The sequence below is a fragment of the Pseudophryne corroboree genome, chromosome 8 (genome assembly GCF_028390025.1).
Source record: "Pseudophryne corroboree isolate aPseCor3 chromosome 8, aPseCor3.hap2, whole genome shotgun sequence".
Lineage (NCBI taxonomy): Eukaryota > Metazoa > Chordata > Amphibia > Anura > Myobatrachidae > Pseudophryne > Pseudophryne corroboree.
In genome coordinates, this window is record NC_086451.1 from 437,570,100 (window position 1) to 437,586,051 (window position 15,952).

The 15,952-nt window shown below is 52.4% G+C and overlaps 1 protein-coding gene across 1 annotated transcript in view; it reads right to left on the reverse strand.

Annotated features, from left to right (window-relative positions):
* Positions 1-800: 800 nt before the first annotated feature.
* ABHD16A (abhydrolase domain containing 16A, phospholipase) overlaps positions 801-15,952 on the reverse strand; it is a 50,775-nt gene continuing 35,623 nt past the window's right edge. The window contains exons 15-20 of the mRNA XM_063938074.1: positions 11,019-11,075; positions 10,878-10,940; positions 10,479-10,555; positions 10,225-10,323; positions 8,939-8,985; positions 801-1,287 (exon numbers count right to left, since the gene is read on the reverse strand). Of these exons, the coding sequence (XP_063794144.1) occupies positions 1,204-1,287; positions 8,939-8,985; positions 10,225-10,323; positions 10,479-10,555; positions 10,878-10,940; positions 11,019-11,075 (427 nt within the window). The 3' untranslated portion in view covers positions 801-1,203. The remainder of the gene's footprint in view (positions 1,288-8,938; positions 8,986-10,224; positions 10,324-10,478; positions 10,556-10,877; positions 10,941-11,018; positions 11,076-15,952) is intronic.

Consider the following 15,952-nt stretch of genomic DNA (forward strand, 5'->3'; position numbering starts at 1 on the left):
CTGTCAATCTTCTTGCGATCGCGCTAGCGATCACTTCTTTATTCTGGCCGCTGCCCAGCAACAGACGTCGCCGGGCAAAGAAGTGCGTGCGCATTGCGGCCGCGCAGTTCCGACCCAGTTGCACTGCAGCAAAGAACCGCTGCGTGTGAACGGGTTGGAATGATCCCCTATGCTGCTTCCACAGACAGCAATCCTTAATATTTGACCTGTTGCGGGTACTTGAGAGCCACCGCCCTTAGGGCAGGGGGATTGGGATGACCATTTTGTGGCAATAGCGTTGTACAGCCGTTTCCTCACACACCCAGCCTCCATACACCATGTGACACGAGACATCCGCCAACTGCCGTTGCCTCTGCTCTTGCTCAGTGTCGTTTTTGCATCTTTGTCGCAAAAACGGATGTAACAAAACGCTTTATGCGACCACACTGATTCATTGGATATGCAACACATGGCACTTCTTACACAGACTCGGTCACACAAGGATATACAAGGATCACATATACATTAACTAGTGCAGTCACATGGAGCAGCTCGTCACGTCCATTTACCAGAAGACTCCGTGCTAGCTGTGTCACATGGGACCTAGAGCGCTTATTCATGCGACTGCAGCAATAAATACATGAGCAGACATCTCTAGCAGGAACGCAATGAGCAATATTTTTGTCTTGATCCAAGTATCCAATGATATTGCAGTATTTAATATCAGCAGGGTTGCTGCACACATCAGGCTCTAGCAAGAAACTGGCTCAGTGGTTAAGAGTGCCGTCTACATAATGTAATTAACTTTAGATAACCGTAAGAAAAGTTTTCTTCAACACGGATTTATTTCAGTGTCCAACAGATTAAAAAAAAAAAAAAAAAAATTGAAATAAAAAAGGACTCGCTCTTGGGACAGTAATCCCTGTACCATTGAGCCAAGCCGGGTGCACTTCAGTGTTATGACAGGGACAGAAACGTCGTACGGGCATTAGTCACATCTTAACGGCGGTGTTTGAATCCTCATCAGTGTTCTTACACTTTCCTGCTCAACAGAAATCCATTCATTTAAAAAAAAAAGTCCAAGGAGGTATGAGAGATGGGTGGGAGGACGGCCATCTTTCTTTTGTCCGTAGTAGCTGCCGCTCACAAAGACTGGAGGAAGGACAGGGAGGGTGTATCTAACCCAGGAACAGCAGTGTGCGGATCTAACCGCACATTCCAATATTATATGCTCCAGGGCATTTGGAAGGCACTGGCTGCCAGCGGCGTACAGTGCGTTGCTTCAAAGCTTTTCAGATGTTTCTGTGCCTGTGGAGAAGGAAACGTGTTACAAAGGCCAGGCCAGGAGCTTTAAGCAGAATCTGAACCATTATTTATGGTGGCTGCCTATCCTTTGCAAGGTGATAAGATACTGGTGCTGTGTCCCCTACATATAAAACTGTACCAGAAGCTGATCCTTTATCTTCTGCACACTTCAGGTGGGGCACAGTATCTGCTGGGATTGCATTATGAATGCTGCAGACTGTACAACAGATAACCCAACAATTACACGACTGCAATACACAAACATAATGCAGGTTCCGGGGTTACGCACAGGAAGCACCAGTATCAGCAACTCGCTTAACAAGAAAGTACCCATAATTCCCTTCTAACCAATGGCTAGCACCAAACACTCAAAGCAGCTCAGCGGTTCTGGGTGTGGGCAGTGGCGATATATAAACTATTACCACTTACTATCAGTATAGCATGCTACAGCCAGTTACTATGAAAACACCCTATATGCGAGTTATGCAGAGCTAAACTGTGGCTACAATCTAAATATGGGCACAGTCTTGTAGCAAAGTTACTGTAGAAAAGACAGGGAGACGTAGCGGAGAACCCTGTAGTCACCATTTGTTGCAGGACCTGTGATGGTGTCAGGAATAGACGATTGTAACTTGTTACTGCCCAATCGGTAAAGGAGCAGCAGACGTAAGGGAGTAGGGACAGCTACTCATTATAAGAACTGCAGAGGTCACATATGCCAAGTACCACGGCCTCCATATCGCAGGGGATTGGGGAGAACACAGATTTGCATTTTTTTTTTTTTTTCCAAAAACAAGCACCTCAGTCAGTTTAACACATTTTATATCTGTAAAATATTTCAGGGTAAGCGCTGCAGGGGGCGCTGTAAGGAACACTGGTGGATAAGGGTCAGGGTAAGAGCTGCAGGGGGCGCTGTACGGAGCATTGGAGGGTCAGGGTAAGAGCTGCAGGGGGCGCTGTATGGAACACTGGTGGATAAGGGTCCGGGTAAGAGCCGCAGGGGGCGCTGTACGGAGCATTGGAGGGTCAGGGTAAGAGCTGCAGGGGGCGCTGTAAGGAACACTGGTGGATAAGGGTCAGGGTAAGAGCTGCAGGGGGCGCTGTACGGAGCATTGGAGGGTCAGGGTAAGAGCTGCAGGGGGCACTGTAAGGAACACTGGTGGATAAGGGTCAGTGTAAAAGCTGCAGGGGGCGCTGTAAGGAACACTGGTGGATAAGGGTCCGGGTAAGAGCTGCAGGGGGCGCTGTACGGAGCATTGGAGAGTCAGGGTAAGAGCTGCAGGGGGCGCTGTAAGGAACACTGGTGGATAAGGGTCAGGGTAAGAGCTGCAGGGGGCGCTGTATGGAACACTGGTGGATAAGGGTCAGTGTAAGAGCTGCAGGGGGCGCTGTAAGGAACACTGGTGGATAAGGGTCAGGGTAAGAGCTGCAGGGGGCGCTGTAAGGAACACTGGTGGATAAGGGTCAGGGTAAAAGCTGCAGGGGGCGCTGTAAGGAACACTGGTGGATAAGGGTCAGTGTAAGAGCTGCAGGGGGCGCTGTATGGAACACTGGTGGATAAGGGTCAGGGTAAGAGCTGCAGGGGGCGCTGTAAGGAACACTGGTGGATAAGGGTCAGGGAAAGAGCTGCAGGGGGCGCTGTAAGGAACACTGGTAAATAAGGGTCCGGGTAAGAGCTGCAGGGGGCGCTGAACGGAGCATTGGAGGGTCAGGGTAAGAGCTGCAGGGGGCGCTGTACGGAGCATTGGAGGGTAAGGGTAAGAGCTGCAGGGAGCGCTGTAAGGAACACTGGTGGATAAGGGTCAGGGTAAGAGCTGCAGGGGGCGCTGTAAGGAACACTGGTGGATAAGGGTCAGGGTAAGAGCTGCAGGGGGCGCTGTAAGGAACACTGGAGGACAAGGGTCAGGGTAAGAGCTGCAGTGGGCGCTGTATGGAACACTGGTGGATAAGGGTCAGGGTAAGAGCTGCAGGGGGCGCTGTAAGGAACACTGGTAGATAAGGGTCAGTGTAAGAGCTGCAGGGGGCTCTGTATGGAACACTGGTGGATAAGGGTCAGGGTAAGAGCTGCAGGGGGAGCTGTAAGGAACACTAGCGGATAAGGGTCAGTGTAAGAGCTGCAGGGGGCGCTGTAAGGAACACTGGTGGATAAGGGTCAGTGTAAGAGCTGCAGGGGGCGCTGTATGGAACACTGGTGGATAAGGGTCAGGGTAAGAGCTGCAGGGGGAGCTGTAAGGAACACTAGCGGATAAGGGTCAGTGTAAGCTGCAGGGGGCGCTGTACGGAGCATTGGAGGGTCAGGGTAAGAGCTGCAGGGGGCGCTGAACGGAGCATTGGAGGGTCAGGGTAAGAGCTGCAGGGGGCGCTGTACGGAGCATTGGAGGGTAAGGGTAAGAGCTGCAGGGAGCGCTGTAAGGAACACTGGTGGATAAGGGTCAGGGTAAGAGCTGCAGGGGGCGCTGTAAGGAACACTGGTGGATAAGGGTCAGGGTAAGAGCTGCAGGGGGCGCTGTAAGGAACACTGGTGGATAAGGGTCAGGGTAAGAGCTGCAGGGGGCGCTGTAAGGAACACTGGTGGATAAGGGTCAGGGAAAGAGCTGCAGGGGGCGCTGTAAGGAACACTGGTAAATAAGGGTCCGGGTAAGAGCTGCAGGGGGCGCTGAACGGAGCATTGGAGGGTCAGGGTAAGAGCTGCAGGGGGCGCTGTACGGAGCATTGGAGGGTCAGGGTAAGAGCTGCAGGGGGCGCTGTAAGGAACACTGGTGGATAAGGGTCAGGGTAAGAGCTGCAGGGGGCGCTGTACGGAGCATTGGAGGGTCAGGGTAAGAGCTGCAGGGGGCACTGTAAGGAACACTGGTGGATAAGGGTCAGTGTAAAAGCTGCAGGGGGCGCTGTAAGGAACACTGGTGGATAAGGGTCCGGGTAAGAGCTGCAGGGGGCGCTGTACGGAGCATTGGAGAGTCAGGGTAAGAGCTGCAGGGGGCGCTGTAAGGAACACTGGTGGATAAGGGTCAGTGTAAGAGCTGAAGGGGGCGCTGTATGGAACACTGGTGGATAAGGGTCAGGGTAAGAGCTGCAGGGGGCGCTGTAAGGAACACTGGTGGATAAGGGTCAGTGTAAAAGCTGCAGGGGGCGCTGTAAGGAACACTGGTGGATAAGGGTCCGGGTAAGAGCTGCAGGGGGCGCTGAACGGAGCATTGGAGAGTCAGGGTAAGAGCTGCAGGGGGCGCTGTATGGAACACTGGTGGATAAGGGTCAGTGTAAGAGCTGCAGGGGGCGCTGTAAGGAACACTGGTGGATAAGGGTCAGGGTAAGAGCTGCAGGGGGCGCTGTAAGGAACACTGGTGGATAAGGGTCAGGGTAAGAGCTGCAGGGAGCGCTGTAAGGAACACTGGTAGATAAGGGTCAGTGTAAGAGCTGCAGGGGGCTCTGTATGGAACACTGGTGGATAAGGGTCAGGGTAAGAGCTGCAGGGGGAGCTGTAAGGAACACTAGCGGATAAGGGTCAGTGTAAGAGCTGCAGGGGGCGCTGTAAGGAACACTGGTGGATAAGGGTCAGTGTAAGAGCTGCAGGGGGCGCTGTATGGAACACTGGTGGATAAGGGTCAGGGTAAGAGCTGCAGGGGGAGCTGTAAGGAACACTAGCGGATAAGGGTCAGTGTAAGCTGCAGGGGGCGCTGTACGGAGCATTGGAGGGTCAGGGTAAGAGCTGCAGGGGGCGCTGAACGGAGCATTGGAGGGTCAGGGTAAGAGCTGCAGGGGGCGCTGTACGGAGCATTGGAGGGTAAGGGTAAGAGCTGCAGGGAGCGCTGTAAGGAACACTGGTGGATAAGGGTCAGGGTAAGAGCTGCAGGGGGCGCTGTAAGGAACACTGGTGGATAAGGGTCAGGGTAAGAGCTGCAGGGGGCGCTGTAAGGAACACTGGTGGATAAGGGTCAGGGTAAGAGCTGCAGGGGGCGCTGTAAGGAACACTGGTGGATAAGGGTCAGGGAAAGAGCTGCAGGGGGCGCTGTAAGGAACACTGGTAAATAAGGGTCCGGGTAAGAGCTGCAGGGGGCGCTGAACGGAGCATTGGAGGGTCAGGGTAAGAGCTGCAGGGGGCGCTGTACGGAGCATTGGAGGGTAAGGGTAAGAGCTGCAGGGAGCGCTGTAAGGAACACTGGTGGATAAGGGTCAGGGTAAGAGCTGCAGGGGGCGCTGTATGGAACACTGGTGGATAAGGGTCAGGGTAAGAGCTGCAGGGGGAGCTGTAAGGAACACTAGCGGATAAGGGTCAGTGTAAGCTGCAGGGGGCGCTGTACGGAGCATTGGAGGGTCAGGGTAAGAGCTGCAGGGGGCGCTGAACGGAGCATTGGAGGGTCAGGGTAAGAGCTGCAGGGGGCGCTGTACGGAGCATTGGAGGGTAAGGGTAAGAGCTGCAGGGAGCGCTGTAAGGAACACTGGTGGATAAGGGTCAGGGTAAGAGCTGCAGGGGGCGCTGTAAGGAACACTGGTGGATAAGGATCAGGGTAAGAGCTGCAGGGGGCGCTGTAAGGAACACTGGTGGATAAGGGTCAGGGTAAGAGCTGCAGGGGGCGCTGTAAGGAACACTGGTGGATAAGGGTCAGGGAAAGAGCTGCAGGGGGCGCTGTAAGGAACACTGGTAAATAAGGGTCCGGGTAAGAGCTGCAGGGGGCGCTGAACGGAGCATTGGAGGGTCAGGGTAAGAGCTGCAGGGGGCGCTGTACGGAGCATTGGAGGGTAAGGGTAAGAGCTGCAGGGAGCGCTGTAAGGAACACTGGTGGATAAGGGTCAGGGTAAGAGCTGCAGGGGGCGCTGTAAGGAACACTGGTGGATAAGGGTCAGGGTAAGAGCTGCAGGGGGCGCTGTACGGAGCATTGGAGGGTCAGGGTGAGAGCTGCAGGGGGCGCTGTACGGAGCATTGGAGGGTCAGGGTGAGAGCTGCAGGGGGCGCTGTACGGAGCATTGGAGGGTCAGGGTAAGAGCTGCAGGGGGCGCTGTAAGGAGCACTGGAGGATAAGGGTCAGGGTAAGAGCTGCAGGGGGCGCTGTAAGGAACACTGGTGGATAAGGGTCAGGGTAAGAGCTGCAGGGGGCGCTGTAAGGAACACTGGTGGATAAGGGTCAGGGTAAGAGCTGCAGGGGGCGCTGTAAGGAACACTGGTGGATAAGGGTCAGGGTAAGAGCTGCAGGGGGCGCTGTAAGGAACACTGGTGGATAAGGGTCAGGGTAAGAGCTGCAGGGGGCGCTGTAAGGAACACTGGTGGATAAGGGTCAGTGTAAGAGCTGCAGGGGGCGCTGTAAGGAACACTGGTGGATAAGGGTCAGGGTAAGAGATGCAGGGGGCGCTGTAAGGAACACTGGTGGATAAGGGTCAGGGTAAGAGCTGCAGGGGGCGCTGTAAGGAACACTGGTGGATAAGGGTCAGGGTAAGAGATGCAGGGGGCGCTGTAAGGAACACTGGTGGATAAGGGTCAGGGTAAGAGCTGCAGGGGGCGCTGTAAGAAACACTGGTGGATAAGGGTCAGGGTAAGCGCTGCAGGGGGCACTGTAAGGAACACTGGTGGATAAGGGTCAGGGTAAGAGCTGCAGGGGGAGCTGTAAGGAACACTGGAGGATAAGGGTCAGGGTAAGAGCTGCAGGGGGCGCTGTATGGAACACTGGTGGATAAGGGTCAGGGTAAGAGCTGCAGGGGGCGCTGTAAGGAACACTGGTGGATAACGGTCAGGGTAAGCGCTGCAGGGGGCACTGTAAGGAACACTGGTGGATAAGGGTCAGTGTAAGAGCTGCAGGGGGCGCTGTAAGGAACACTGGTGGATAAGGGTCAGGGTAAGCGCTGCAGGGGGCGCTGTAAGGAACACTGGTGGATAAGGGTCAGTGTAAGAGCTGCAGGGGGCGCTGTAAGGAACACTGGTGGATAAGGGTCACTGTAAAAGCTGCAGGGGGCGCTGTAAGGAACACTGGTGGATAAGGGTCAGGGTAAGAGCTGCAGGGGGCACTGTAAGGAACACTGGTGGATAAGGGTCAGTGTAAAAGCTGCAGGGGGCGCTGTAAGGAACACTGGTGGATAAGGGTCAGGGTAAGAGCTGCAGGGGGCGCTGTAAGGAACACTGGTGGATAAGGGTCAGTGTAAGAGCTGCAGGGGGCACTGTAAGGAACACTGGTGGATAAGGGTCAGTGTAAGAGCTGCAGGGGGAGCTGTAAGGAACACTGGTGGATAAGGGTCAGTGTAAAAGCTGCAGGGGGCGCTGTAAGGAACACTGGTGGATAAGGGTCAGGGTAAGAGCTGCAGGGGGCGCTGTAAGGAACACTGGTGGATAAGGGTCAGGGTAAGAGCTGCAGGGGGCGCTGTAAGGAACACTGGTGGATAAGGGTCAGGGTAAAAGCTGCAGGGGGCGCTGTAAGGAACACTGGTGGATAAGGGTCAGGGTAAGAGCTGCAGGGGGCACTGTAAGGAACACTGGTGGATAAGGGTCAGGGTAAGAGCTGCAGGGGGCGCTGTAAGGAACACTGGTGGATAAGGGTCAGGATAAGCGCTGCAGGGGGCGCTGTAAGGAACACTGGTGGATAAGGGTCAGTGTAAAAGCTGCAGGGAGCACTGTAAGGAACACTGGTGGATAAGGGTCAGGGTAAGAGCTGCAGGGGGCGCTGTAAGGAACACTGGAGGATAAGGGTCAGGATAAGCGCTGCAGGGGGCGCTGTAAGGAACACTGGTGGATAAGGGTCAGTGTAAAAGCTGCAGGGAGCGCTGTAAGGAACACTGGTGGATAAGGGTCAGGGTAAGAGCTGCAGGGGGCACTGTAAGGAACACTGGTGGATAAGGGTCAGGGTAAGAGCTGCAGGGGGCGCTGTAAGGAACACTGGTGGATAAGGGTCAGGGTAAGAGCTGCAGGGGGCGCTGTAAGGAACACTGGAGGATAAGGGTCAGGGTAAGCGCTGCAGGGGGCGCTGTAAGGAACACTGGTGGATAAGGGTCAGTGTAAGAGCTGCAGGGGGCGCTGTAAGGAACACTGGTGGATAAGGGTCAGGGTAAGCGCTGCAGGGGGCGCTGTAAGGAACACTGGTGGATAAGGGTCAGGGTAAGAGCTGCATGGGGCGCTGTAAGGAACACTGGTGGATAAGGGTCAGGGTAAGAGCTGCAGGGGGCGCTGTAAGGAACACTGGTGGATAAGGGTCAGGGTAAGAGCTGCAGGGGGCGCTGTAAGGAACACTGGTGGATAAGGGTCAGGGTAAGCGCTGTAAGGAACACTGGTGGATAAGGGTCAGGGTAAGAGCTGCAGGGGGCGCTGTAAGGAACACTGGTGGATAAGGGTCAGGGTAAGAGCTGCAGGTGAACGATGACAAGCTCTGCAGAACAGCAGTCTGTACAGTACAGCAGTCATTACTATAGAACCCTTATCACTATGGGAGCGGCGGAGTAGAAGTATGCACAGCCATAGAACTGAGTAAATACATAGCTGATACTAGTACAGGAATAGCGCAGTCTCCAGGGCACAGAGAGGACAGCTGCTGCAGGGCACAATGCAGGCTCAGGAGGGAGAGAGTGGGGAATATGGAGTGACAGGACTGTGCATGCAGCCAGTACAGGAACACCTATACAGTACATAGTGTGCATGACTGGGGAGAGAATGACACAGGCGACAATAATCCATACACACCAGATATAGAGCCAGCTGCTGCTTTCCTTCTACGCTCATGTCTTCCCCTGAATGGAAGGAAAAATAGTGAAGACAACATATAAATCCATGTACAATGTTACGGTCTATGCTGCAGTCTTCCCTCCTCGTCTTACAGCGGTCAGTATTCCACACTGAGCAATTCAGCCAATGAGGTTATGGTTTGGAAGAGGTGACAGGACAGTGTAATATTAAAGACACAAGATTACTAACGAGCTGTGTACCATGCAGGCACGAGAGGGGTGTAGTATGGTATGCCGGCGGTCGGGCTCCCAGTGACCAGCATGCCGGCGCCGGGAGCCCGACCGCCGGCATACAGACAGCGTGGTGAGCGCAAATGAGCCCCTTGCGGGCACGCAACGCTATTTTATTCTCCCTCCAGTGGGGTCGTGGACCCCCACGAGGGAGAATAAGTGTCGGTATGCCGGCGCCGGTATACTGTGTGCCGGGATCCCAACAGCCGGCATACTGAAGACCACCCCACTAGAGGACTACTATGACCAGCAACACTCAGCCTGGGGTAAAAGCATTTTGTACTACCGACAGGATAACCACACCAAGGAGAAACCCATAAAAAAGGAAATCTGGATCAGATACAGCCAACGTTCCATGGTCCATAACACACACAGGACTGGTCTGAATTCCAGCAAACAGGGAACATGTGAAGAATAAGAGGCAAAACTTGGATCCAGCAAAAGTGATAGAGAACACAGTCATTGTGGATCAGACTAGGATTAAAGCTTGGTTTACAGGGGGTATGTGACTACTTCTGTGTATGTCCGATCCATATTGGCTCTATGGATCATTGCTTTCTGCTTTACTAAATTCTGTCTATTTAACCCCATTTGCTGTATGGACCATGTGATTTAAACAAGCAGGGTGTGTTACTTACAGCCAGGAAGAGGTTACAGGGATTATTACAAAAGGAGTAACAGAGTGATAACCATTGCAACGTATTCTCAAAGTCTCTGAAACCAGTCTGCAGCTTCCATCCAGGTTCTGAGTTATTCCCCGATAATGCTGCTACTTATTCTCAGTTACCAATGCTCTGGTCTCGGACTAGGGGGTCACCTCAGGTGCCAATGCTCTGGCCTCAGACTAGGGGGAAGGGGGGTCACCTCAGGTGCCAATGCTCTGGTCCCGGACTAGGGTCACCTCAGGTGCCAATTGCTCATGTCTCAGACTAGGGGTCACCTCAGGTGTCAATACTCTGGCCTCGGACTAGGGGTCACCTCAGGCAAGTTAGTCTTCTACTCTGACATACTCACCGACACTCCATGGAAAGGGTCCTGAATGCTCAGCTTTATATGACTGTAGGACGGACAGACACCAGTCTTCTTCTACCCCATAGTGGCTGAATACAGAGGCTGCAGGAAGAGAACAAAGGTGAGTGGCAGCAGGCGCTGACAGTTTCTGGGAGACTGAACAGAATACATTGTAGTAGAGATTATCCTGGTGTCAGTCTCACAAGGCTACACAATGTTGCTGCTAAGGTATAGACACATATGATGGGTCACCTCACCTTCTTGCTCTGGAGTGGCAGCCGAGAGCCACATTCTCACCGCCAGCCTGCTCTCATCAGACATCACCTGGGGGTAACTGGAGATGAAGAGAGATGGTGTAGCCAAGCAAAACACACAATAATGAAACTCCTGATGTGTTGCTAAGGACACATCCTATTCTACCACATGATAGATGGACCTCCAGGGTGTTAAGAGTTTAGGAGAACCACTACTGAAACTTCTTCCTATGCAAGTTCCAGACCCTTTCACTCAGAGGCAGCTTATAAAAGGTCTCTCTGTCTAAATCTAGACAATCATCTGCTTCATTTAGTAGTACCATAGAAACCTGGTGTTCTGTTCCTAGGGGTATAGATGATGGTTCTAGGTGTGTTTAAATCCTTTCCCTAGGACACACTTACCGATGCTGCAGCAGAAGGATGAGCAGGTCATTGCCCCTGTTTGACGCAATGTCCTCTGGGTTTCTGTAAAGGACAGAAGAACCAATGAAGGACACAACGTAACAATCACACCATAGGAGAGCCGCAGTAATCTCTACTTACGTTGTGGTGATTATCTCATCATTCGTTCTCCTGATTAGCAACACGGGACCCTGATACCTTGGGGAGGAACGAAAGGGAATTGCTCAAAGCATAAATGAAACATACAAATAATATTACTTTGCTCATTGGCTCTCCCTTCCCAAGACTGGATGGTGGAGTAACGGAAGACAGCCAATGCCGATACAGACAATTATTGGAGCTCACCAGCATATGGTGTAAGGCTAAGCAGTACTGGGGTTTTCTCTAACGTCCTAGTGGATGCTGGGAACTCCGTAAGGACCAGGGGGAATAGCGGGCTCCGAAGGAGGCTGGGCACTCTAGAAAGATCTTAGACTACCTGGTGTGCACTGGCTCCTCCCACTATGACCCTCCTCCAAGCCTCAGTTAGATTTCGTGCCCGGCCGAGGTTGGATGCACACTAGGGGCTCTCCTGAGCTCTTAGAAAGTTATAGTCTTAGAATTTGTTATTTTCAGTGAGACCTGCTGGCAACAGGCTCACTGCAGCGAGGGACTAAGGGGAGAAGAAGCGAACTCGCCTGCTTGCAGCCGGATTGGGCTTCTTAGGCTACTGGACACCATTAGCTCCAGAGGGATCGACCGCAGGCCCAGCCTTGATGTTCGGTCCCGGAGCCGCGCCGCCGTCCCCCTTACAGAGCCAGAAGCAAGAAGATGGTCCGGAAAATCGGCGGCATGAAGACTCTGTCTTCACCAAGGTAGCGCACAGCACTGCAGCTGTGCGCCATTGCTCCTCTCACACACTTCACACTCCGGTCACTGAGGGTGCAGGGCGCTGGGGGGGGCGCCCTGAGGCAGCAATAAAAACACCTTGGCTGGCTAAAATACCTCAATATATGGCCCCAGGGGCTATATATGAGGTAAATACCCCTGCCAGAATTCCATAAAAAACGGGAGAATAGGCCGCGAAAAAGGGGCGGAGCCTATCTCCTCAGCACACTGGCGCCATTTTTCCCTCACAGCTCGGCTGGAGGGAAGCTCCCTGGCTCTTCCCTGCAATTCTACAGTACAGTAAGAGGGAAAAGAGAGGGGGGGCATTAAAATTGGCACTGTATACAGTATATTATATAAAAGCTATTAGGGACATAACTCAGTTAGTCCCTGTATATATATAGCGCTCTGGTGTGTGCTGGCATACTCTTACTCTGTCCCCCCAAAGGGCTTTTGTGGGTCCTGTCCTCGTTTAGAGCATTCCCTGTGTGTCTGCGGTGTGTTGGTACGGCTGTGTCGACATGTTGAATGAGGAGGCTTATATGGTGACAGAACAGAGGCCGATATATGTGATGTCGCCCCCTGTGGGGCCGACACCAGAGTGGATGGATAGGTGAAAGGTATTAACCGACAGTGTCAACTCCTTACATAAAAGGGTGGATGACGTAACAGCTGTGGGACAGCCGGCTTCGCAGCCCGCGCCTGCCCAGGCGTCTCAAAGGCCATCAGGGGCTCAAAAACGCCCGCTCTCTCAGATGGCAGACACAGATGTCGACACGGAGTCTGACTCCAGTGTCGACAAGGTGGAGACATATACACAATCCACTAGGAACATCCGTGACGTGATCCCGGCAATAAAAAATGTGTTATACATTTCTGACTTTAACCCAAGCACCTCTAAAAATGGGTTTTAGGTTTGGGGAGAAAAAACAGGCAGTGTTTTGTTCCCCCATCAGATGAATAAATGAAGTGTGTGAAAGCGTGGGTTCCCCCGTTAAGAAACTGGTAATTTATAAAAAGTTACTGATGGCGTACCCTTTCCCGCCAGGTGGATAAGTTACGCTGGGAGATATCCCCTAGGGTGGATAAGGCGCTCACACGTTTGTCAAAAAAGGTGGCACTGCCGTCTTAGGATACGGCCACTTTAATAGGTACCTGTTGATAAAAAAAACAGGAGGCTATCCTGAAGTCTGTATTTACACACTCCGGTACTAGACTGAGACCTGCAGATAGTGCTGCTGCAGCGTGGTCGGTGACCCTGTCAAACAGGGATACTAGTTGGAAAACATAAAAACATATTAAAGACGTCGTCTTATATATGGGGGATGCACAGAGGGATATTTTGCCGGCTGGCATCCAAAATAAATGTAATGTCCATTCTGTCAGGAGGGTATTAGAGACCTGTCACTGGACAGGTGATGCTGACTTAAAAAGCGCATAGAGAGCCTTATAAGGGTGAGGAATTATTTGGGGATGGTCTCTGGGACCTCGTATCCACAGCAACTGCTGGGAAGAAATAATTTTACCTCAGGTTTCCTCACAGACAAAGGTACAGTCCTTTCGGCTTCAGAAAAGCAAGCGGGTCAAATGGCGCTTCCTTTCTGTACAGAGACAAGGGTAGAGGGAAAAAAGCTGCTCCAGTCAGCCTGTTCCCAGAATCAAGATTCTTCCCCCGCCTCCTGTGAGGCCACACCATGACGCGGGTGCTCCACAGGTGTAGCCAGGTACGGTGGGGGGCCGTCTCAAACATTTCAGCAATTAGTGGGCTCGCTCACAGGTCGATCCCTGTTTCTTTCAAGTAGTATTTCAGGGGTACAAGCTGGAATTCGAGATGTCTCCCCCCAGCCGTTTCCTAAAATATGCCTTGCTGACAACTCCCTCAGGCAGGGAGGCTGTGCTAGAGGCAATTAATAAGCGGTATTCCCAGCAGGTAATACTCAAGGTGCCCCTACTTCAACAAGGACGGGGTTACTATTCCACACGGGTTGAGGTACCGAAACCGCATGGTTCGGTGTGACCCATTTTATATTTAAAATCCTTGAACACAAAAATTCAAGTTCAAGATGGAATCGCTCAGGGCGGTTATTCCAAGCCTGGACGAGGGGGATTACATGGTATCCTGGGACATCAAGGATGCTTACCTGCATGTCCCCATTTACCATCCTCGCCAGGAGTACCTCAGATTTGTGGTACAGGATTACCATTACCAAGTCCAGACACTGCCGTTTGGACTGTATATGGCACCGAGGGTGTTTTATCAAGGTAATGGCCGAAATGTTGATACTCCTTCAAAAAAAGGGAGTTGTAATTATCCCGTACTTGGACAATCTCGTTATAAGGGCGAGGTCCAAGGAGCAGTTGGTAGTCGGGGTAGCACTATTTTGGAAAGTGCTACAACAGCATGGTTGGATTCTAAACAGTCCAAAGTCACAGCTGGTTCCTATGACACGTCTACTGTTCCTGGATATGGTTCTGGACATAAACCAGAAATAGTGTTTCTCCCGGAGGAGAAAGCCAAGGAGTTGTCATCTCTAGTCAGAGACCTCCTGAAGCCAAAATAGGTAGCGGTGCATCATTGCACGCGAGTCCTGGGAAAAATGGTAGCTTCCTACGAAGCAATCCCATTAGGCAGGTTCCATACAAGAACTTTTCAGAGGGACCTGTTGGACAAGTGGTCCGGATCGCATCTTCCGATGCATAGGCTGATAACCCTGTCTCCAAGGACCAGGGTATCTCTACTGTGGTGGCTGCAGAGTGCCCATCTTCAAGAGGGCCGCAGGTTCGGCATACAGGACTAGGTCCTAGTGACCATGGATTCCAGCCTTTGAGGCTGGGAGGCAGTCACACAGGGAAGAAATTTCCAGGGACTTTGGTCAAGTCAGGTTATTTCCCTACACATAAATATTCTGGACCTGAGGGCCATTTACAATGCCCTGAGGCCGGCAAGGCCTCTGCTTCAAAACCAGCCGGTACTGATCCAATCAGACAACATCACGGCAGTCGCCCATGTAAACCAACAGGGCGGCACAAGAAGCAGGATGGCGATGGCAGAAGCCACAAGGATTCTCAGATAGGCGGAAAATCATGTGTTAGCACTGTCAGCAGTGTTCATTCCCGGAGTGGACAACTGGGAAGCAGATCTTCTCAACAGACACGACCTCCACCCGGGAGAATGGGGACTTCCTCCAGAAGTCTTCCAATAGGATTGTACACCATTGGGAAAGGCCACAGGTGGACATGATGGCGTCCCGCCTCAACAAAAAGCTATAAAAGATATTGCACCGGGTCAAGGGACCCTCAGGCGATAGCTATGGACGCTCTGGTAACACCGTGGGTGTACCAGTCGGTTTATGTGTTCTCCCCTCTGCCTCTCATACCAAAGGTACTGAGAATAATAAGAAGGCGAGGAGTAAGAACGATACTCGTGGATGGCCAAGAAGAGCTTGGTACCCAGAACTTCAAGAATTTATATCAGAGGACCCATGGCCTCTGCCACTCAGACAGGACCTGCGGCAGCAGGGGCCCTGTCTGTTCCAAGACTTACCGCGGCTGCGTTTGTCGGCATGGCGGTTGAACGCCGGATCCTGAAGGAAAAGGGCATTCCGGAGGAAGTCATTCCTACGCTTACTAAAGCCAGGAAAGAGGTTACAGCAACTCATTATCACCGCATATGGCGAAAATATGTTGCATGGTGTGAGGCCGAAAGGGCCCCAACAGAGGAATTTCAACTAGGTCGATTTCTGCATTTCCTGCAAGCAGGAGTGACTAGGGGCCTTAAATTGGGTTCCATTAAGGTACAGATCTCGGCTCTGTCGATTTTCTTTCAAAAAGAACTAGCTTCAGTTCCTGAAGTTCAGACATTTATAAAAGGAGTGCTGCAGAGTCAGCCCCCGTTTGTGCCTCCTGTGGCACCTTGGGATCTCAACGTGGTGTTGAGTTTCTTAAAATCACATTGGTTTGAACCACTAAAAACCGTGGATCTGAAATATCTCACGTGGAAGGTGGTTATGTTATTGGCCATGGCTTCTGCCAGGCGAGTATCAAAGTTGGCGGCTTTGTCTTGTAAAAGCCCTTATTTGATTTTCCATATGGATAGGGCAAAATTGAGGACTCGTCCCCAGTTTCTCCCAAAGGTGGTGTCAGCGTTTCACCTGAACCAGCCTATTGTGGTGCCTAGGCTACTAGGGACTTGGAGGACTCCAAGTTGC